General features: G+C 38.8%; 1 protein-coding gene and 1 pseudogene across 1 annotated transcript in view; both read left to right on the top strand.

Annotated features, from left to right (window-relative positions):
• Positions 1-1,237: 1,237 nt before the first annotated feature.
• On the top strand, positions 1,238-2,210 carry LOC144221269 (glyceraldehyde-3-phosphate dehydrogenase pseudogene; annotated as a pseudogene).
• Positions 2,211-8,483: 6,273 nt separating this feature from the next.
• Positions 8,484-23,835, top strand: part of HEATR1 (HEAT repeat containing 1) — a 48,078-nt gene continuing 32,726 nt past the window's right edge. The window contains exons 1-14 of the mRNA XM_077751715.1: positions 8,484-8,566; positions 8,857-9,030; positions 9,797-10,013; positions 12,039-12,180; positions 13,650-13,751; positions 14,404-14,544; positions 15,539-15,750; positions 15,932-16,065; positions 17,465-17,567; positions 18,480-18,590; positions 18,917-19,034; positions 20,361-20,468; positions 23,023-23,118; positions 23,550-23,638. Of these exons, the coding sequence (XP_077607841.1) occupies positions 8,889-9,030; positions 9,797-10,013; positions 12,039-12,180; positions 13,650-13,751; positions 14,404-14,544; positions 15,539-15,750; positions 15,932-16,065; positions 17,465-17,567; positions 18,480-18,590; positions 18,917-19,034; positions 20,361-20,468; positions 23,023-23,118; positions 23,550-23,638 (1,715 nt within the window). The 5' untranslated portion in view covers positions 8,484-8,566; positions 8,857-8,888. The remainder of the gene's footprint in view (positions 8,567-8,856; positions 9,031-9,796; positions 10,014-12,038; positions 12,181-13,649; positions 13,752-14,403; positions 14,545-15,538; positions 15,751-15,931; positions 16,066-17,464; positions 17,568-18,479; positions 18,591-18,916; positions 19,035-20,360; positions 20,469-23,022; positions 23,119-23,549; positions 23,639-23,835) is intronic.

Below are 23,835 nucleotides of genomic sequence, written 5' to 3'. Positions count from 1 at the left end.
TGACTAAGCCAGCCAGTCTCCTAATTCCTTGATTGTTTTTGAAATTTACCTTGTACTATATTAAATACTCACATATATTTCCGGTCTATTTCCGGATTAGCTCTTTGGCTTTGAGGATCCATCAGTCTATCTTTGCCCCAAAGCTATACTCTTTTACCTGTAGTTGCTTTCTGATGTATTTTTATTTCGTTTATTTTTTAAAATTTCTTTTAGTTTATTTATTTATTTTGAGAAAGAGAGTGAGCATGAGTGGGGAAGGGGCAAAGAACAAGAGAGAGAATTCCAAGCAGGCTCCACACTGTCAGCACAGAGCCCAACGTGGGCTCACAGTTTGTGAGATCATGACCTCAGCCAAAATCGAGAGTTGAGTTGCTTAACCGATTGAGCCACCCAGGTGCCCCAATTCTCATATATTTTTAATACCTAATAATGCTAATCTACCCTATTATAATTTTCCATGAAATTTCCCTCTGAGAATTATTTAAATAATTCTGTTATTCTGTTACACTTGTCCTTTTCTATCCATTTAGGAAACATTTTGTCAAATTTTAAAAACCATTCTGGGATTTTTCTCAAGACTAAACTAAGTATGTAAGTTAACGTGGAGATGATATATAGACATTTTATATAATATTTGTCTTCCTATCCAGGAGTATAATATAGCTGTCAATCTTCTACACTCATTCAAATCTTTTGTTTTAACTTTCCGTAAAGTTTTATTGTATCTTCACAAAGCTCTTATGTATTTTTCTCTCAACCACTGTGTGTGTGTTTTGCTTTTGGAAATTGGTCCTTATTTTGTAGGGTTGGCTTCTTATAATTACAGATAAAATGCTCCAGACATCAGATGTGTGTGTGTGCCTCTGTGTGTCTATGCTTGCACCAATGCAGTTTCTTATATTCCATACAATATCCAGCTGTTTCTAGAACTAAATCCTTGACTTGTCTAGGTATGTATATAATCACGTTACTGGGAAATGATGGCATTTTCATCTCGTTGTTTGCAATACTTAAATAACCCACATTAAACTAAACTGGTTTACTGGGTCTTGAAACTAGTTACAGCATGGAGTTATCCTACTAAAAATATTAGTCTGACTCCTAGATAGAACTAAAAATAAACCAAAATCTTCAGAGAAGTCTTTTTTAAGATTACCAAAGGGAGGCTTTCTGCTCCTCCCACATAGACAGACAGCCATGTCTTCTGATGCACTGCCAGCCACATCCCCAAGACACGATGGGGAAGCTGGGAGTAAATGGACTTGGCCATATTGGGCACCTGGTCATCAGGGCTGCTTTTAACTCTGGCAATGTGAATATTGTTGCCATCAATGACCCCTTCTGTGACCTCAACTACATGGTCTGCACGTTCCAGTACTATTCCACAATGCAAATTCAATGGCACAGTCAAGGCTGAAAACAAAAAACTGGTCATCCATGGAAAGCCCAACTTCACCTTCCAGGAGCAAGATCCTGCCAACATCAAATGGGGTAATGCTAGTGCTGAGTATGTTGTCAAGTCCACTGGGGTCTTCACCATCATGTAGGAGGCTGGGGCTCACTTGAAGGTGGCGGTAAGAAGGTTATCATCTCTGCTCCTTCTCCAGATGCCTCCCATGTTTGTGAGGGGCATGAGCCATGAGAAGTATGGCAACTCCCTCAAGACTGTCAGCCATGTCTCCTGCCCCAGGAACTGCTTGGCTCCTCTGACCAAGGTCATCCATGGAGGAACTCATGGCCACAGTCGAGGCCATCACTACCACCCAGAAGACTATGGGTGACCATTCTGGGGAAGGCGTAGCATAATGGCTGAGGTGTTGCCCAGAACATCATCCCTTTGTCTACTGGCTTTAGGCAAGGTCATCCCTGAGCTGAATAGGAAGTTCACTGGCATGGCCTTCTGTGTCCCCACCCCTCTGACGTGTCAGTGGTGGATCTGACCTGCCGCCTGGAAAAAGCTGACATATATGATGATATCAAGAAGGTGGTGAAGAGGGCATCAGAAGGCTCCGTCAAGGGCATCCGGAGCTACACAAGGACCAGGTTGCCTCCTGCAACCTCAACAATGACACTCACCTTCCACCTTTGACACTGGGGCTGGCATTAATCTCAATGACAACTTTGTGAAGCTCATTTCCTGGTATGACAATGAATTTGGTTATAGCAACCGTGTGGTGGACCGTGTGGTCCACATGGCTTCCAGCGAGTAAGACCCCCTGGACCACAGGCACCAGTGAGAGCAAGAGGAAGAGAGAAGCCTTCAGCTGCTGGAGATTCCTTGCCCCAACTCATTCCCCAACACACTGAGAATCTCCTGGCCTCTACCCAGTTTCCATCCCAGACTCTCTGAAGAAAGAGAGGGCCTCGGGGAGCCCCACCTTCTCAAGTATCATCAATAAAGTGTACCATACCAAGCCCACCGCTCCAAAAGGAGAATACCAAAGAGAGAATACAAACATAGCAATGATAAAACCTAAAAATTGTTTTTCTTTGTTTACTTCCTATCTAATATCATCTTAGACAGAGAGCTGCTCTTTTCAATTTATCTCCCAAACTCCTCTCTCTACCCTAAGTTCTTCAAATTAAGCCCACAGAGAGCTGAATCCTTCGCTTCCTCACCAACCACCTAAACTTTCCTGGGTGCTCTGATAACTCTTGTCATTATGTTTCTATTAATTTCCCCTTGCTGGCTTTCCCAGTTGTCAACCTCACCATGATCCTACTCAACACAAAAATCTCCCCAGCAGCAAATATGCAATGGAAATGAACTTAGAATGAGGTGGGGGTGGGGAGAAAGGGATTCAGGACATCCGCACCTACAATTCAGTGTATTTACTGAACAGATGACTGAATAATGCTTATTAGCTAAGAAAATCTAAGTGACTTTCTAAGAAAGTCCTGTGGCTTTCTAAGTGTTTAAAAACATTATTTTATTGCATTTAATATGTGGAAAATTCTATGAACCAATTTTTGTATAATTGTACACAATTTTTAAACTTAAAAAGTTTGAAAGCTGCTGTTTCACGTGTTCCTTGGGGATACTGATGAATGCTCTCCGGGAATCAGGAAAATGCTTTGGTGCCATCTGCTGGCTGCTGGAGATACACCAGGGACTTTCTGCAATTGATGTATTTATTTTTGATATATATATTATTGATATATATATTTTTTCCCCCAACTCCTAGCTCCCTACCACTGCATTTCAAAATAACCAGAAAAATAATTGTAATTTCTGGGGGATGGGACCACAAGTGCTCAAGTTCATAATAATGTAAATGACTTTGACTGGGACATAATAGGAAGAACCAATATTTAACGTCTCAGTTCATTTACCAAGTCACGTGTTTGTTGCCTGAAGTGTAGATTTCACATGCTGAATTTACACTGCTCATAAGATACATCTTGATTCATCTCTCATTAATAGATATATTTTCAAGTATCCCACCAATTGTGATATATGATGCAAATAATGTGCAAAATTTTTTTTGGAGTTCCTGAATAGTTTTCTTTTATTATAGTTAGAATATTTCTCAGTCATTCCAGTAACTATATTACTTTCATTCACTTATATTCTGCTATACATTTCTTGAATAAGAAAGAGATACAGACAGAAACAGCTTATACACATTTATGCTCATTCACTCATTTGTTCTGCCGAGAAATATTTACTGTCAACCACACCCCAGGCACGTTACATCCCAGCTCGGATCCAGTAGTAAGCACGAGAAACCCCCGTCTTCAATACTACCCTTGGACCAGGGTAAGGCCTGAATTCACATCGTGCATGAGTACATTTAAAAATTTGTTTAGAAAGGTGGGAGCCTGTTTCTCAAAGTCTGCCTTTTAGCTCCGCTGTTGCATAACCTGCACATCCAGTCTCTGGTTTTGTGTTTGAGGATCAAGGAAACAGGTCTCTTGTCCCATGCTTTCAAGTGAAAGCAAACCCTGTTTGAATGCTCCAGAGGCTTATGAGTTGTACTGCCCCTGGACACTGTGTCAGAGCACCAGCAAGATTTGTATGTGAAAGGGCTTTAGGTAAGAGAAAAGACAAATTGGTTAACTTGTCATGTTCTTCTTTTCAGATGGCATGAACATAAGAGATTTCTGCATGATGAAGTGTTCTTCCTAAGTAGTTCTAAACATGTACTTTCTTGTTTCCTTTTGTTTTCCAATTTATGGGCCTAGATGTACTCAGGAATTAGTGAAGGATTCTCAATAATTGGATAGAGTAGCTGAAAATTGTTTACAATATTAAGCAATTCATGTGACTTTTAATTTCAAAATAGGTAGATGTAGATGTAACATGAACGAAAGGTGTTACTGATTCTTTACACTGGCAACTAGATGGACATTGGATGACAAACTTGTGACTAATTTATTTTTTGTGAAAATATTTAATAGGGTAATAATATTTACCAAAAAAGAAAAAACTTCTGCTTTATTTTATTTGAAATTTTGTCATTAATTATAATCTGCTTTGCCTTCCTAAAAGAAAGACAACTGTTGAAAACCAGTGAAAAATAAAACGTATGGACTTTTGAATTTCCATTTTTATGAAAATATATTCAACTTTTGTGTACTTTGAATATAATTAAATTTTATTTTTTAATCTTTTTGATCATTTTTGTCAATAAAGCGCCACTGATGAAAATTTGGGTTAAACAACATAATTGGTAATTTTGCTGAAATGAAAGCAAAATTTTATGGGATAAATATATAGGAAACATATTAGCTTTATCTGTCTTTATTACTCATCCAGAATTATCAGCCAATCAACGTTATACCCATACAGGTGCAATAATTAAATACTGTCATCTTTTATATTTTACTGTCTTTCATTCATATAAAAATGTTTTTATTTTATCATTATAAATGTTTACTTGTCAAAGTTGGCAACATAATGGCAGAGAAAGAGGAGCAAAAGTGTCTTAGGTTGACTTATAACTTTTAATTATTTAGGCTGACAGTAGACGAGTCTATTCGTACACTCACCCAGCCTCCACGATTTTAGGGGTGGTCTTCATGTTAGCCTATGTGACGACAGTATTCAAGTGAGAAGACGCAAGAAATAAGTAAGTGAACAAACGAGATAGATCCAGGTAATTATAAGTGCTGTGAAGACAATAGAAGCTTGGTGTATTCGAAGGACAGAAAGAAGCTCTTTCTGTGACTGGAATGGAGTCAATGTCAAGATCAGTCCTGTCTGGGATGACCTCCATATTGTCAAGAATTTTCAATCAGGTCTCTGCTTAAATGTTCCCTCCTCAGAAGTTCTTCGCCAACCATTCACACTGCCTTTTCTCTGTCGCCCCCTTCATGTGGCTTTTCAGTGGGGTCATTAGAGTCCTTCTCACATTCCTTGAAGCTTTTCTGATTTATCTATTTGCTTACTGATTGTCTGTGTCTTCCTGGTGGTATGCGGGTTCCATAAGCTGTCTTGTTCACTACTATATGCCTGGCTTGGCATAAGGGACACACAGAATGAATCAAAGTATCGGTACTATGCATTAAAAGGGGCGGGGTGAAGGAGGGAGAATACCCTTTAAAAAAATCAACTCATGGGGCATTTAATCCGATTAAGCACTGAAATCTCCCCTGATAGTTCAGTTTATAATGGCCAAAGGCCCTAGGTGGCTTGGTCAGGTAAGTGTCTGACTTTTGCTCAGGTCATGATCTCATGGTTTGTGGATTCAAGCCCCAAGTCAGACTCCATACTAACAGCTCAGAGCCTGGATCCTGCTTCAGATTCTGCATCTTCCTCTCCCTCTCTGCCCTTCCCCTGCTCACACTCTGTCTCTCTCTCTCTCTCTCTCAAAAATAAATAAACATTAAAAATTTTTACTTAAAAAAAAAACCTCACTCGTTCAGATCACTCTTGGAAATTGTGGGGTGGAGGGAGAGTCCTTGCCCTGAATAGTGATCGAAATGAGGAACAGAATTCATCACTCTGTCACAATGGCATCCCTCATCAGATGAAAGAACATATGGTTAAAATATCATCTCTGAAAACCATGTTTATCCTTGCATCAAGAAATATGTATCACTTACAGCTGAAATTATGGAGTTAATGGATTTAAAATAGCAAAAGCCATGAAAAGAATATATAGGGAGAAGCAGTGAAGAGCCACACATGCCGTACAAATGATATTTTAAATTCAAATAACAACTGAGAAAGTAAGTTTGCTCTGCTCCTCAACTGAATAATCAAACTGGGAGATGGGCATAGAATCGCAAAATCCAAGGAAGAGATCATCAGAAAACAATCGGGAATATATCCAAAGAATTCTTCTAAAATGGAGAAAAATATATAATTCAAAATCACGGTATATTTTAAAGTAAATGCTCTTTTACAAATATATTTTTTAATGAAACTTTGACTTGTTTTCTTACTTTCCTAGTTTACTTCCAAAGTAAAATTCAACATGGCACTGTATATCATTGGAATTGACATAGAAAGGTATAAAAGATTTCAGCATGGAGCAAACGAACCTAGCTAAGCCTAGCCTTTTTAGGTAGGGTAGAGAGGCCATAAAGGAGGAAGACTTTATGAATGTCCTCATTGGAGGAACCTTTTTGCCAGCTGCAAGCCCTCAGCCTGGACTTAACTCCCTCATCACCATGACACCTGAATCTTTCAAACTGAGGAGGCAATCTGATTTGACCAGTTTCTTTTTTTTTTTATTTTTTTTATTTCTAGGAGAGAGAGAGAGAGACAGCGTGAACAGGGGAGGGTCAGAGAGAGAGGGAGTCACAGACTGAAACAGGCTCCAGGCTCTGAGCTGGCAGTCAGCACAGAGGCCGACGCGGGGCTCGAACCCATGAACCGCGAGATCATGACCTAAGCGAAAGTCGGACGCTTAACCGACTAAGCCACCCAGGCGCCCCTGATTTGACCAGTTTCAATCCTTCATTTATCTATTAATCCAACGAAACCCAGTTAACTTACTTCTAATTCCTATTTTGCACGGAAGACCTAAATGAGAACTGTACTCATGACCTTTCACCTTTACATCCTCTGCCCCCTTTGTCTTCCTCAGAGCGCAATTCAAGTTTCTATTTGACTCTCTCCCCCAAATTGCAATTCTCATTGCCCAAATAAATGCCTGTTTGCTTAAATTCTCAGTGAATTCTTTCTTGGTAGACAAAGAGTTGGACCAAATACCTGTAGCACTTTTCCTTTTTAAAATTTTCATTTTGATAATACTTTTAAAAATATACTCAGAATTTTTTTTTTTCATGTGAAAAAGCAAATATGCTTTGTGGATAAATTGGTACTGGTTTTCATTTCTTACTACTTTAACTTCTCCCTAAGTTGATTGTTCTTGTCAAGGCAAAATTCCCTTTACACATTAGAACGAAAAAATTCCTTTGAGAGGTCTGCTTGGGTGGAAATAGATCCAGAACTTATTCTCCTGAGGCAATTAACACCACATAGTGATTATCGTAAAAGATTATTAACTATCTGTAGATGGGGGAGGGGGGGGGAGTTGTTCTGAATGCTGCTAAAGCAAAACAACAAAAGTCTGTGCTAATGGGGCACCTCCGTGCCTCAGCTGGTCAAGGGTCTGACTTTGGCTCCAATCACGATCCAGAAAAGGTATAGGATATCCAATCATCCCCACCGCCTGGGTAGCTTCTTGGACCACTTCACTCCGTTTTGTGGCACCCACCACCTGCTTTGGAAACAGATGGTCGTATATCCATATTCAGCAACTTTAACCTATAATGATGGCAAGACCAGTGGTTGCCAGCGGCAGGGAGTAGGAGTGGGCATCACAGCAGAGAGGTTTTTTTTCAAATGGGGAGAGAGTTACATCTTCATTTGTTACAACTCACAGAACTGTTGAACTGAGTTGGGTAATTTGGTTTGTATAGTGTATCTCAATAAGGTTAACTTTAAAATAAAAATTAAAAAAGTATGGATTTTCCAGGAATGCAAAGTGGTCGGTGACACGATGGTCCCCAAGATCCAAGGTTGTGGCAACCACCATTTATAGACCGGCTCGCGTCATTCGATCAGCAGCTCACCGCGTGAAATTCTCAGCCTTTCCCCACATTATAGAGAAGGTAACAAACTTATGAAATAATTCGGCGGAGCTCTGGGGCGCTGGCACCGGGATTTGAGCCCACTCAACGTGACTTCATAGCTCACATTTTTAACCGCCGGCTAATCTATCTGCTGGTACATAGTGAAAGCTGGGTAAGTGGAATGAATGGTTCCAGCTACTGATCCTTAACGCTCACAAAAGGCTAAGCTCTAGACTGAAACCTTCAGGCACAAAGCAGGGCGCGGACGGGCAGCTCCAGCAAAGGAGCCGGACCGAAACCAGGGCCAGAGCCTGAAATCTGGCACGGCGAAGGGGCGGGGCTTCGACACAGGGAGGCGGAGTCATCATATCGCATTTCTGACAAGCTTGTACCTCTTCTCTTGCCGTAGTGCCTGAAACAGGAAGTTCCCCTGAAGCATGCTTTGAATTTCCGGGCAAGAGCTGGCAGTTTAGGTAGCATGCGGGAACTGCTGTGAAGACTGGTCGCTCTGGACTTGCGTCCCGAATTCGAAATCTCGGTGAGCAGGAGCTGTAGGAGTGTAGACGGTATGGCAAGGGAGGGTGAGGTGTCCGCAGGTTTTCGAGTCTCGCGGAGTCGGGGCAGAAGCCACGGTGTGGCCCCGGGAACTTGAGTTAACGCTGTTGCTATGGCGTGTGTACCTTGGGGTGCGTGAGTCCCGGAGCAGCCGGCTGTGTATCTTCACGGTTCTGAGTGCGAGGAAAGTTACTTGTATGCGAGGCATTAGAGGCTCGTGGTTCATCCACCTGTAGTTTTCTGGAGACTCCTCACAGTGTTTTTGTTCTTTAGCCTGTGTTTTTAGAAATCCGCCTGCGTGGAAGATGACGTCCTTAGCCCAGCAGCTCCAGCGCGTCGCGCTCCCTCAAAGTGACCGCAGCCTGTTATCGAGAGATGAAGTTGCTTCTTTGTTATTTGACCCCAAGGAAGCGGCCTCCATCGACAGGGACACCGCTTTTGCCATTGGTGAGCTACCCGTTAATTCAGAAAAGCTCTTTGATGCACCTGTTTTGAGGATGTTGCTGTATTGTTTTCTCTTCTGACTCTGTCGTCTTTAACAGTTTCTAGTTTGTGGATTTGCGTAATTCAGAGAAAGAGGATAACAAATAACTGTGTTCTTGATGCTTGAAACGTGGCAGCATCTGAATTTCACAGATGAAACAAGATTGGGGAGGTTAACTAATGTGTGGTGTGAAAGAACAGTCAAAAAAAAAAAAAAAAGGGGCCGGAGGCTTGGCTGGGGTAGAGGAGGAGTCTTCCCCATTCCTGTGGGGACTGGCCTGGTTATTTAAGGATTTTTTTTTCTTTCTTTTAAGAATGGCACCTGCCAGGCAGAACTTTCTGTTCTAGCTGGGGAGATAAGATTTATTTTTTATGTTGAAAACTAAAAATCTGTGTTTGGAACTATTACAGATTATGTGACATTTTTGGGGGTAAGTTAAAACTGTAAAAGAGGAGTGAGATGAGTTTGCTTGCAAAGAACTGTTAAACTGTCCACGGGGCACCTGAGTGGCTCAGTCCGTTAAGCTTCTGACTTCAGCTCAGGTCATGATTTCGTGGTTCGTGGGTTCGAGCCCCGCTTTGGGCTCTGTGCTGACAGCCAGCTCAGAGCCTGGAGCCTGCTTCAGATTCTGTGTTTCTCTCTCTGCACTGCCCCCTCTCATGCTCTGTCTCTCAAAAATAAACATAAAATAAATGACAAATAAATGAAAATAATCTGTCCTTTTCCTAGGATGCACTGGCCTGGAAGAGCTGCTTGGGATTGATCCTTCCTTTGAGCAGTTTGAAGCACCGTTGTTCAGCCAGCTAGCAAAAACACTGGAGCGCAGCGTTCAGACCAAAGCAGTGAACAAAGAGCTAGATGAAAACATTTCGTTATTCCTTATTCACTTGTCCCCTTACTTCCTGCTTAAGCCAGCACAGAAGTGTCTGGAGTGGTTGATTCACAGGTAGGAAATGAAATCACAGAAAGAACTATGGGCTAACAGCTTGGATCTTTTTAAAAACTTAAGTAATGAGAACACTTAAGCCAATTTAAAGCTAAGAAGTTAGCTCTTTGAAGAGATTAACATGATGTCTGTTAGGAGAGATAAGCATGCCATTCTGTTAAACTCTTTTTTGTTGATAGAAGTACAGCTGCTGGAGATCTTGAGTTAATAGACCAACTTAGTTCCAAGGAGCTCACATCACTTTGCCATTACAAATCATTACTGCCGGGGTGCCTGGGTGGCTTAGTCGGTTAAGTGTCCGACTTTCGCTTAGGTCATGATCTCACGGTTCGTGGGTTCGAGCCCCGCGTCGGGCTCTGTGCTGACTGCCGGCTCAGAGCCTGGAGCCTGTTTCAGTCTGTGACTCCCTCTCTCTCTGACCCTCCCCTGCTCGCGCTGTCTCTCTCTCTCTCTCCTAGAAATAAATAAAAAAAAAAAAGTTTAAAAAAAAAAAAACAACAAATCATTACTGCCTATTGGGGCCAAAGGGTATTATTAAACTTTCTTGCCAAAATAGCAAATCCAGTGCTTTGGGAAGAAGCAAATAGTATTCTCCAAAATGTCATCACTTAAGAAAAACAATAACAGCTCATGTATATTGAGCACTTATGTACCTGGTTCTGTGGTAAGCACTTGGCGTACGCTGTCTCTGTGTTCACAGCATTCCTATAGAAAGATCTGTGTGATTTCCCCATCGTACAGTTTACAGGATCGAGGCATAGAGGGGTTAACTTACCTGAGTAGTTAACACCTACACAGCTAGTAATCTGAGATACAAGACTGTTTCCAAGGTTTGACCTTCCAAACCTTTTCCAAGGTTTGACTCTTTGGACATTGTCTCATAAGAATACTCAGCTTATTTCCTTACTCATTTGGCATCATATCACAGCTTACACAGTTTTGTTTATTTTGCCGTGTATTATATGTTTTAAAAGTAGAACGAGCTTTGTCTCCTTAATTGGAGACATGGGGCTAAAGTGACTTCCCTTCTGGAAGCATGTGAGTCATTGAGAAAACAGAAGCTTAACCTGGGGCTTCTGATAATCAGAAAATTAGAGTCATCAGACAAAGTCTGTAATGTTTCCCTTTTTCTTCTAGCATTTAATTCCTTCCCCTGGACCTCATAGATGATTAGCATAAGGAGTACTTTTTAAAAATTATTCATGTAATTTGTTAAGTAAACATTAGAGTCAATACAAGGTTAAGTAGGCTGCCCTTGGTTATTGTTTTGAAATAATGGTGTATGCAAAGTTTGAGGCTGCTGTGCTGCCTGAAGTAGTTGAGGAAAGCTTGGTGAAGAAAGCATGTTGGCGAGTAAGTTTGGCGTGTAAATAGACATAAGAGGAATCAGTTCGCTGGAGGATTAGGAAAAGCATCCTGAATGCAGACGCATTTGAGCTAGGTCTTCAAGGCTGGAAAGGATTTAGTGTATCTGGTGTGATTAATGTGCCTGTCCTTACTACAGTAGAGGGGCCCATACAAAGTTGTGTGAAGTTTAGGGACGAATTATAAAAAGTTGTAATCTGACTTTTTCTAATTCAGAGAAAGTAATGTGATTTTAGTCTTCTGGTTTTAGAGTTCTGATAAGCTGAGGAAGCTGAACTTTAGAGCATGGAGAGGAGCCAAGCGTTGCTGCCTAGTTGACCAGTTGGTTTTCGGTTGGTTTGACCACAGTGGTCCCACAATTATGTTAATTTAATAATAGGGGTTTTTTTTCTTTTTTAAGTTGAGAGAAAGTGAATGGGATATAGATTTTGATATTGAATATTAAATACTGCGTAAGAGTTGACAGAACTCTGCCGAGGAGTACATTAATGCAAAATAGAGGTTTATCATTTAGTGTTCTTTGTCTTATAGTTATGTACTTGTTTTTGTTGATATTTATTCTGAGCAGTTCTAGCCCATTGATAGAGAATCCGGACCTGGAAGGAAATAAATGCTTGGGGGTTTAGTATCATTTTGAATTGTTTGCTTTTCTCCCCACAGGTTCCATATCCATCTTTATAATCAAGATAGCCTCATTGCTTGTGTTCTACCATACCACGAGACCAGAATATTTGTGCGAGTTATACAGCTTCTGAAAATTAATAATCCAAAGCACAAATGGTTTTGGTTGTCACCAGTTAAGGTATGATTATTGAATGACCTGTATCTATAATCATTACAGATCTTGATTAAGGGATACAATTTAGAAAAAATATTAAGCCCTCACTGCTGCTAAAGGTAGTCCAGTATTACCTCCATCACTTTTATTTCCTAATTTCTAGTTGAAATTGGCATTTATTTAGCAGCTGACATTAGGCTAGGCAGTTGACCTTCTATTAACTAGTTTTACAGATGAGCACAGGCTAAGAGAATTACTTGCCCAAGTTCAAATAAATATAAAGTGGCAGTTAGGGTTTGAATTTAGGTCTGATTTTAAAATGTATTATCTTTCCACTACACTGCTGACATTTTAGATCTTGGAACTGTATTGCTTTAAAAAAAATTGGAGGTCAAGAAAAGCAGATAAGTACTTTAAAAAATTAAAAGGATAGGGATGACATGAAGGACTTAAGGAAATTATTGAAGTTTAAAAAAAAAAAAAAAGGATACTGGGATTTAATCTGTAGATGAATGAGAGGGTGATAGTTGACTTCCAGAAAGAGTTTGGTAAGGATCAGTTAGCGTGGTTTTGTAATAAAACAATTGACTTGCCGTTTTCACTTTGTTTGCAACATGTAGTAGAAGAAAGTACATTTATGTTAACAGGAATTTTACTGATTATTGAGTATGGCAATTCAGGCTAGGAGGAGGACAGACGAGGCAAAAGTAGACTGAGACTGAGACCTTGAAAAGAGGTAATTTGATGTGTGAGGATAGTGGGATCCGTGATCAGAAGTAGTAAAAAGAAAGGAATGGGCATTTTTAATTGGAAATACGGCCCAAGAGTCTGGATGGAAAGCACTTGAACTGGTAAGTATTCCAGATGAGAAAGACAACCTATAATAAAGCTTACCAAACTACTCTCTCTGCTAATATAACATCTAGGTCATTTTTTCCCCTACTCTGCACACAGACGCCAGTGCTCTCTAGGCACATTTGTTTCAGGTATGCAACTCCACTCACCTATTAACATTCACTTAAGATTCTCCTGTCTTTTATTCAGTGTTTATTGAGCACCCAGTACATGCCATGCATGATGCTAAGTGGTGGAAATAGCAGTATAAGTTTTCTGGGTTCCTACTCTGTTTCTATTAGTAGTGTTATTGTAAAGCAAAGACAACCATAACACGTTGGCTCAAAAACCCAATCTAACTAGTAGAGTTCCTAAGAATCTAGAGAATCCACATTTAGACAAATAGATATATGAAAATGCAACACATAATAAGTAGGCAATATTCACTGAGTACTTCTACCCCCATTGCTGACCTCTTTTGGATTTCTAGAGTTTGCACAATTTTATATGTTAATTTCCTATCTACCACCAGCTATATGGAGAGGCTGTATTTTGTATTTATGAACTGCATCAGTACAAAGTTGTTACTGTGGTAGGTACTTCAAAAAAATGGTCAGTTGATCAATATCTTTAAAAAGTCTTGGTTCTTTCTATAACAGCAACATGGAGTGCCCTTAGCTAGGGGAACGTTGATTACCCACTGCTACAAAGATCTTGGATTCATGGATTTCATTTGTAGTCTGGTGACAAAATCTGTGAAGGTGAGTGGTATCTGGTTTCCTGACTCTGATTGCATTAAGATGACTTGTTTTGAATGAAGAAAACCTGTCTGATAACTGTGTGCTTTGAAGAAGTTCCTTTTGTTAAGTGGCCTCCTCTTCTGGAGCATGAGCAGTTTGAATCAGTCTTTGATCACAAAGGTGTTTTCCTACAAAAATATATTGTTCTTTTTCTTGTCAAATCCTATTTACAGTGACTGTTTCTAATTTTTTTAAAAAAAATGTTTTATTTATGTCTGAGAGAGAGCAAGCGTGAGCAGGGGAGGGTCAGAGAGAGGGAGACACAGAATCGGAAGCAGGCTCCAGGCTCCGAGCCAGCTGCCAGCACAGAGCCTGACATGGGGCTGGAACCCATGGGCCATGAGATCATAACCTGAGCCGAAGTCGGACCTCCAACCGACTGAGTCACCCAGGCGCCTCTTACAGTGACTGTTTAAACTGAGAAATGATCAGAAGTGAGGAGGATTGTTCATCCTTGTCATATTTAATTGAACGATTGCATTCGTCTATTTAATGTTGCATATGGTAAAAATAAAAAGGTCAGTCTGAAGTAGTTGAGGGGAGCTATAAATATTTTTGTGCGTTTATCTAACTGGCCTTCCATTTTCACCTTGCTTTGTATTTTTTGTTCTAGGTTTTTGCTGAGTATCCTGGAAGTTCAGCTCAGTTGAGAGTGCTCTTAACTTTTTATGCTTCTACCATCGTGTCTGCTCTAGTGACTGCCGAGGGGGTATTGGATAATATAGTTGCCAAGCTATTTCCATATATCCAAAAGGTTGGTCCTGCTCATGTGTAAAATAGATTAACTTGTACTTGAAGGAATTTCCTGGCTTTATAAAAATTTCACTTAGACATAAATATTTTTAAGTTGACAACTTAAATGGTTGGCAAGATTTAATTTTTAGGTTAAAAGTATGACTTTTTTGTCTTAAAAACTTGCAAAGAGTAGGATCTTATTTAGGGCTCCTTAAGAATAAATTGTGGGCTGTTTGGCCCTGCCACTACCTTTCAAATTTGTTTTCTTAACAGTCATGTGACTCACTGGAAGCAGAGTGGATTAGAAAATCTCATCAAGGCACATGCTCTCATCATTCTTTTCTTTTTTTAAAATTTTTTAACTTTTTTTTTCCTTTCAATCTTGAGAGACAAAGCATGGGCATGGGAGGGGCAGAGCAAGGGGGAGACATAGAATCTGAAGGAGGCTCCAGACTGAGCTGTTGGCACAGAGCCCATCGTGGGGCTCAAACTCATAAACTGCGAGATCATGCCCTGAGCTGAAGTCGAGGCTTAACCAGCTGAGCCACCCAGGCGCCCCTCTTATCATTCTTTTTACAGCGACTTCCACTTCTCAGTGTTTCTTCTTCCCGAGTGCCTTGTTGCAACCACCCTCCCAGATTCCCCATGGAAGTACTGCTTTCACTTCCTGCTGGTATCCCAGAATTGTCTTTTTATCAGACACTGTCTTGTATCTGAAGCCTCATTTCCACTGGTGGGTGTTTGCCTAGAAAAGAAGAGCCTTTTGGCTCCTGTTAGCATATGTAGTGAATGTTTGATTTAGATCTCAGATCCCTCCTCTCATCCAAGAGACATAACCTCATCTCTGCTCAGGAAAAGAGGCGAACTTCCAGGGAGTGGTTGACTTTTCAGTATGTTAGGTAGTATTGATCTCCAGTTGATGGCATTTTTAATTTGTCAAGGTAAAGTAGCATTTTAAGTAGAATTAAATGATAGAGTTTATTGTTTTTCCTTGTATCTTAAAAAATATTTAGGGGTTGAAATCGTCTTTACCAGATTACAGAGCTGCAACATACATGATAATCTGTCAGATTTCTGTGAAAGTGACCATGGAAGACACCTTCGTTAATTCGTTGGCTTCACAGATCATCAAAACATTGACCAAAATTCCTTCTTTGATCAAGGATGGATTAGGTTGCTTGATAGTGCTCATGCAGAGACAGAAGCCAGAGAGCCTTGGGAAAAAGTATGTATGACTAAATTGGGGAATAATAGTAATTAGAGGAGAATAAAAGTATTTTGAATAATTCTTTTAAAAGATAAATTTTTAAAGAAATTTTTTCTTTTCAGAGATAAATTTTATACTTTTTTTAATTGCCGTATATTAGCTGACTTTTGAAGTTAACATTTTATGTATTTCTTCGAAGGCCATTTCCTCATTTGTGTAACGTTCCTGATCTTATTACAATACTTCATGGGATTTCTGAAATCTATGACATCAGTCCTCTTCTGCGTTACATGCTTCCCCATCTGGTTGTCTCCATCGTTAATCATGTTACAGGTTTGTGGTTTTATATTTTGTGTCCAGAAACTTCGTGTCTAAGATTGAATTCTCTCAAAATAGAACCACACTCCTGTTAATATCTTAAAGGTATTTCAAGTTTCTGCTATCTAATTGTTTTGTGTAGGGTTTTTTTTTTTTCAATGTGAAAAACATTTGAGGTGGGGAGTAGGTTGGTTGAAGGAGATACTTGTTATTGGATATGCTCAGAATTGTGATGTGTCTTCTTAATGTGTGTTCTTTTTTAATGTTTATTTATTTTGAGCCCAAGAGTGTGTCTACAAGTAGGGGGTCAGACCGAGGGAGAGAGAGAATCCCAAGCAGGCTCCATACTGTCAGCGCAGAGCCTGACACAGAGCTCAGTCCCATAAACCATGAGATTGTGATGTGAGCTGATACCAAGAGTCAGATGCTTAACGGACTTAGCCACCCAGGCACCTCTAAAGTGTGTCCTTAAACAGTCTCTACATGAAAAAGACTATGGAATTAGTTTAAAGTGATTAACATATATTACCAAGTAAAACTTTTCCCTTTTCTCATTTAAATATTTAATGAACTTCAGTGACTCATGTACAACAGATACTCGCCAAAAAAAGTTTTTCTCCTTTGAGTCACTGAACATAAAAAGACGGAGAAAATCTCATACATAAAAACCCAAAAATTTAAAAAGCCATAAAGTAATTAAAAATGATTACTTCCATTATATGCTTCTTATCTTTCAATAAATACAGAAAGACAAGAAGAAACGTTTGGTTCTAATTACCACTTAGACTAAGAAAAACATACTAAGGAAGATCTCTCTAAAGTATGTCAGTTTATTGGAAAGTAAGGTTTGCCTTGCTGGATGTTGATTTAAATATGTGTTTCAGAAATATGACTAGCATGAATACTAGTATATTTTTCCTGTTCTGGTGACGATGTGGTCCCAATCTTTGAAGGCAGGACTGCCATGCGATTGGTAAGATATGTGCAGTAAGTGTGGAATAGAAGATGAGGACTCAGGGCAGCAAGGCACATCAACATACAGGTTGACAGCCTGCTTTCAGAGCTAGTTTATTGAGCTCTAGGCTTGGGTCACAGCTTCAACCACTTTTAATATGACCTGGAACGACTATTTTTTGGACCTCTGTTTTGTTAATAAGATAAGCATGAAAAACTTGTTTTTAAAAATGTAGAGAATTTCAGGTAAAGTAGAAGTGAAGGTAATATATACAAAAATGTAAAAAGTATAAATGGCTGAATAGGTGAACTACACTTTTATAAACAGGTAAAAAGCTGGATACCAGTATATATGGTTTAAAGTTATTCCTATAGAAAAGTTTTCTGCTATAAATAAATTTAATAACTTAAGTACAAAAAAAATTGTCCCCATCAATTTTAATGTATGTTCTATACTAAGGAGAAGAAACTGAAGGGATGGATGGGCAAATCTACAGGAGACAGTTAGAAGCTATACTTACAAATATATCACTGAAGAACAACTTAGACCATTTGCTGGCTAGGTAAGCTGTTATTTCTGACGTGCTTTTGATTTGTATTTTTGTAGCTTAGTATACTTCTTAGAATTGACTAGCAGTTTTCTAGTATCTTTTTATGATGCACTCCTATTTTTGTCCTTGTCATTTCATTAATTATAAGTACTTAGTGCAATAATTATGGCAATAGAAGGAAAAAGTAATTTGTCTTTAGTGCTTAAATGTGATCACAGAAAGTTAATAGTTAAGCTGTGTTTGGGTTATAGCTAAATGGAGCTAGTGGTTGTTTCGAGTTCCCTGTTAATAAGTGCATCAAAATGCCTGAAACAGTGCATCACATTTGGCATTTAGTAAGTATCAAGTAGAAACTTAATATTGAGGGTTGATGTGAAGTGAAAATTCTTTTCTGTAAAGGTAGTCTGTGTCCCATTTTCTTCTTTGACTTAAAGGGCAACTCGATACAGTGAAAAGAATGTAGGCATTGCAGTCAGACACGGGCTTGAATCCTTCCTCTCATTGCCAGCAAAGTAGAGTAGTAAGTTCTGAAGGTCAGACTGCCTGCATCTGGTTCTGCTGTTGTGTAACATTGGCCTGGCTGCTGCTGTGTCGTTCGCGCCCCTCGCTCACAGAATTGGCTTGTGGATTAAATGAGAGTAGACGTGGGAAGTGCTGTTGAGAGTGCGGGCCCCCGGAGTCCATCTGGCTTCAGAACCTGTTCTGTTGATGGCGCAGGAGGGCTCGCTCAGCGTTGGCTGCAGTGGCTCTCCTCCCATGATCGCAGGCAGATGAGAGTTCTCAGCCCTAGCTTATGTGTATGTAAAGTAAGAATGACTGGTACCTCATGGAAGCATGGCAAGGTATTTCTGAAGCATCTAGAACATAATGGGTGCTCAGTAAACAGCAGCACTCATGTCTGCTGATACTTGTTTTGTTTTGCAGCCTTCTTTTTGAAGAATATATTTCATATAGCTCACGAGAAGAAATCGATCCTGATAAAGTATCTCTGCTTAATGAACAGTTTCTTCCACTTGTCAGACTTTTAGAAAGCAAGTAAGTTGTGTGCTTGTGCCCTTCTTTAATGTGTGCATGTTGTTTTATAAAAGAAGATTCACAGGTTCATATTGTAACATAGGGAATGATTTATAAAGAGGCTCTTCTTTTTTTTCCCCCTTTAGGAAGACCCATATGGGATTTAAGTGTATTTGACCTGTCTATATAGGAAATAGGGGCCATTTGGGGACTGTAGAGAGTATAATTTTTATATACAGAGACGTTACTTTTGGAATACTCTTAGGGTTTTATTTATATTTTTTTATGCACGTATGGTGCGTGTGGTCAGTAACTTCATTAAGAATAACTCTTTAATTTCTTCCCAGATATCCCAAAACATTAGATGTTGTATTAGAGGAACGCCTAAAAGAAATTACCGATCTAAAAAAACAAGAGCTTTTTCATCAATTTATCTCTCTCTCTACAAGTGGAGGAAAGTACCAGGTAAGTTTTTCTTCAGAGGAATTACTACAATTATGGGTATATTTGTGTGGTTATTTTAGGAGCTCTGGAGATAAATTGACTAGTTCACTCCTTTCTTTGCAAAGTTTGAGGGACAGGTGAGATTTAGTAGTTTCCCTAGTTCCCTGGAGGGAGGCTGTGAGGCCTCAATTCAGTTATGCATTGAATTATTGGAGAAAGGTGTGACAGCTTAAATAACTAAATGTGATGCTTATTTCAGGAAAAGTGTTGTTTGGAAGTATTACTAGCAATCACCAAAAGGGGGCTCTACTTAAGTTTCTAGCGTGTCCTTATTTTTCTCCTATATGTGCACTTTGCAGTGCAGTACCCACTAGCCACGTGAGGCTATTTAAGACACTGGTGAGAAAAAGGGAGGTGGATTTTAATTTCATGATCATATTAGAACTTCATAAATTTCCTTTTAATTCACCCTAGATCTTTCTACTCGAAGTTAGACATTTAAGCAGTTTTTATAATTAGCCTTGAAAATAAATGTTGTGAGGAGAAATGTGATTGTTTTGGTTTCTCTTTCATAATTAGACCTTCATCTTTAATATTTCATTTCCAAATATGAGGGTGATAGATTTCCTTCTTTTTAAAAAAAAATTTTTTTTTTTTTAACATTTATTCATTTTTGAGAGAGACAGCGTGAGCAGGGGAGGGGCAGAGAGAGAGGGAGACACAGAATCAGAAGCAGGCTCCAGGCTCTGAGCTGTGAGCACAGAGCCCAGTGCAGGGCTTGAACCCTCTGATCATGACCTGAGCTGAAATTGGATGCCCAACCATGCCCAACTGACTGTGCCACCCAGGCGTCCTCTTTTTTTTTTTTTTTTTTAATCGATTTCCTTCTTAGTCTGATTACATAAGTGAAGTAAGTTGTCATTAATTTGGTAGTTGATAGTCCTTGTTTTATCATTTAGATGAATTGCTTTCTGTGTTCAGTGACCAACTTTTTATTTCATATTTTCATTTAGGTGCTAATGTACTGATGTATTTCAGGTGCTTCTCAGTTTGAAGTCAGATCCATATAATGAATACAAAGTTACTTTATAGAATTGCTTCGCTAAATAAACCTACACATAGACACAAGTGTGCTCAAAATCACAACATTTAGGATGCATATGTTTTTCATCTGTTGTACCCCGTACTACATTCTAGAGACAAAGACTTTAATTCTTGGGTTCTGGAATTAGATGGTTGTTATCAAATATGTTGGACATTTTGGGACAGTTTTCTCTGGTTTTTATGCTTGATCAGATGCTTAGATTTAATGGTGAAATCATTTGGTGATTGTGATGAATTCTGTAGTTTTTAGCAGATTCTGATACGTCCTTGATGCTCAGTCTGAATCATCCACTTGCTCCTGTGAGACTTCTGGCCATTAATCATCTGAAAAATATCATGAAGACATCAGAGGTTTGTGTCAGATAGCTTCATTTCTGGTATTTCTATCCTGAAGATGAGCAGTTTAATTCTAGAATAAGAAATTGAAGTTACCAAATACAATTGATACTGTGTAATTACAGACGTAAGGTGAATAATGCAGAGAGTGCATTGGACCATACGTGCCAGTAGCCACCATTTACTAGAGCCACCATGCTTTATTAACCGCTATATTCATATTTCCATGTTGCAGATTACTACTTAGTTCAGTGTTTTTCAAACTACAATTTCTAGATAATTTGTGAACCTCTGTAAATGATCTAAGAATGTTGTAGTTTTGAAATTTGACTTTGGTATTCTTAAGTGCAACATGAGCATATTTGGGGACGTCAGAATGACATCTTTTGGTACACTGTTCTGTGATTTCAGTACCTGAAGTTATATTTGTGTTTTCACATTTTGGTGGTTGTGAATAGTAAGTATGAAGGCTAACTTAATTTGTAAATAATGTCTTTATACCAAAATGGTATTTTACCAAGACTTTGCAGTAATTCAAGTGGAGTGGTATTTTCTGAACTTCAGCCATTTAAACAATACTGTCATAGTGTTTGCTGTATGAGCTTATCACTAATACTGTGTTCTTCAAATTTTTCTCTGGCTTTCAAATGAACTTATTTTTTTTTTTTTTACATAGTCATCAAATCATGGGTTCGAAGAGTTAACTGGTATAGACCTTTAGTGTAGTTACTATAATTAAAATGAGAGTGTTCACCTGTGTGATAATCTACAGTATTCTCTTGTATTTACTACTATTGCATATTTGGAACATTTCTGGAAGAGAAGTGGTCCTAGAGTAAAGCGTCCTCGTGGCACACAGTAGTATAAACGTGCTGAACTTGAACTTGTGTCATGGTAGCTAGAGCCAGATTCATAGCACAGATAGAATTTAATTTCAGAATGTAATCATAATTACCATAGTAAATTCATTCCAATATGAGTTATTGTGGTTTTGCAGGGTTTTGTAATATTGGACTTAAAAATTTGGTTTGTATTTATAATATTTTTGGCTTTATATTTTTGAGTTACTTCATTTTAAAACGATATATGAATAATAATAGCAACATTAGGATCTAGGAGAATTTTTTTTTTTAATTTTTGAGAGGGGTGGGGGAGGGGCAGAGAGAGGGAGACACAGAATCTGAAGTAGGCTCCAGGCTATCAGCCCAGAGCCCAATGTGGGGCTCAGACTCCTAAACTGTGAGATCATGATCTGAGCCGAAGTTGGACGCTTTAACTGACCAAGCCACATAGGCACCCCAAGAATGTTTCTTTAAAAGTGGTTGATGTAATACTCAAATTTGTAATCTGTAGCTTTGATTCATTTCTGATCTGGCATAAGTTGTGTTTCACAAGCTATAGGTTTGTGTTACTGATTTGCTGGATAATTAAGCCATAGAATACTGGTCTTTGTTGTGATAGGAAGATCCCAGTGTCTAGAAGGAAAAAAGGATTCCTGGAAGCTCCTGTTATATCTGAGGGTGTTCTCATCCTCCTTTTACTCCCTTCCTTCTTGGTCCCCTTCTGGATTTGGTTAGTGTTTAAGTAAAGGGCACTGGATGCATTCACCCTTTAGATTTATGTATTGTTACTGTCTTCAGATGGGGATATTTCACTACTTGTTAGCTCTTTAGAAAATTCTGGTGACATTTACTATGTGAAAGTTGGACTTCAGTTTGTATTTTAGTTTTATCTCCCAACAGAGCGCCTTAATTGTTTTTTGTAGCGTTATTTAGTTATATTTTTTCACCACCCACGGGTAAGAATATATTTAGGTTGATTTGTAGTCTTGTCTTTCTGTTACTTTGATTATGTGCTTTATTTTCTTTTGTTATGTAAAAAAAAAAAGAATCTCGTTTTGGCAGACTGGCTTTTCAGTGCATGTTCTTATCCTTGTAAAAATCTTGATAATAATAACTAACTTTTAACAGTGTTTACTACTTGAAAGTCCTTGTTCTAAGCACTGATGTGTATTTAATCTTGTAGCAGTCCTCTGGGGTTGATACTATTACTAGCTCTGTTCTGTGGGTGAGAGTAGTGAGACCTGGAAAGGTTAAAGCACCCACACAGGGTCACATAGCGGGTAGGTGGGTAGTGCCAGGACTTAAACCTAGGTGTTCTGGTTCTGTGGTCTTTGCGCTCCCAATATCCAGGCTCTTATTTACAAGATGAACTTCTTAATGCAGAAGTTAAATTTGGATTATACATATTCTATCATATATTCTAGGAACTGGAAAAAAGTTTGTACCAAGTGATTACTCCTCTAAAAAGGCCCTTTATGCTTGTTGGGATGAGCAATGGGTGTTGTATGTAAGCCATTTTGACAATAAATTATATTTAAAAAAAAAATAAAAAGACCCTTTAGAGATTATCTAGCTCAGTGCAGGTATGTTTAGTGTTTGAATTTGCGTGTAGATCAGAGCCTGCATTTCTTACTGCTAATCTGGAATGCTTTTCACAAAACCAAGCTTCCTCTCTAGGGTAAAATCTTAGGTTTGAGCAGCAACTAAATTTTTCTTTTCTTGTTTAGGAGAGTGTCGACAAGTCTTTCATAAAAGAAGCTGTTTTAACCCGATTAGGTGATGATAGTATAGATGTTGTTTTATCGGCTATCAATGCTTTTGAGGTGAGTGAGTTTGTTGAAATACACAATTTGTTAATATTTTCCTCTCGTGAATCTCTTCTCTAGGCTGGAATATATTTGGAAATTATTCCTTCATTGGAAATATGTTCTCTTGAGAGCACAGACTTAAGCCTGGTTAAGGAGCACTTATGGGGTAACTCAGACTGCACAACTTTGTGTTATAGGGAAGTTCTTCAAAAGGGAAAAGTGCTTTTGTGAATTGTTATCAATAGTAAATACCTTGGGATCGTGGAAAATTGGCTCATGAATGCCACTTTTGAGAAATAGCTCTCATAAAGCCTTGAAATTGTGCAAGGACTATTGGGAGATACATTCTTTACAATTACTATTTTTTTTTTAAGTTTATTTAACAAGTACCGTATGTATTTGAAGCAAGTGAAAATTTACTTACAGCCATTTTTTTCCCCCGTTAGATTTTTAAACAACACTTTACTTCAGAAGTGACTGTTTCAAATCTTCTGAATCTCTTTCGAAGAGCAGAACTTTCAAAAAATAGGGGATGGTATGTATTCATTTCTCTTCATACTGTTTTGAATTGACACAATTCTTACACCTGTTTGATTTTTTTTTTTTTCCTTTACGTTTTTGCATTTTCTAATTTAGTTATATGACCCTTTGGTCATGGTAGTAGAATGAATCGTAATTCTTGCATTATAAAAAGAATTAAGATTTGTGTGGGTTTAATATACTGTTCTCTTT

This window comes from Crocuta crocuta, unplaced genomic scaffold (assembly GCF_008692635.1).
Source record: "Crocuta crocuta isolate KB4526 unplaced genomic scaffold, BGI_CrCroc_1.0 scaffold59-1, whole genome shotgun sequence".
Lineage (NCBI taxonomy): Eukaryota > Metazoa > Chordata > Mammalia > Carnivora > Hyaenidae > Crocuta > Crocuta crocuta.
This window is presented reverse-complemented; position numbering and strand designations above follow the sequence as displayed.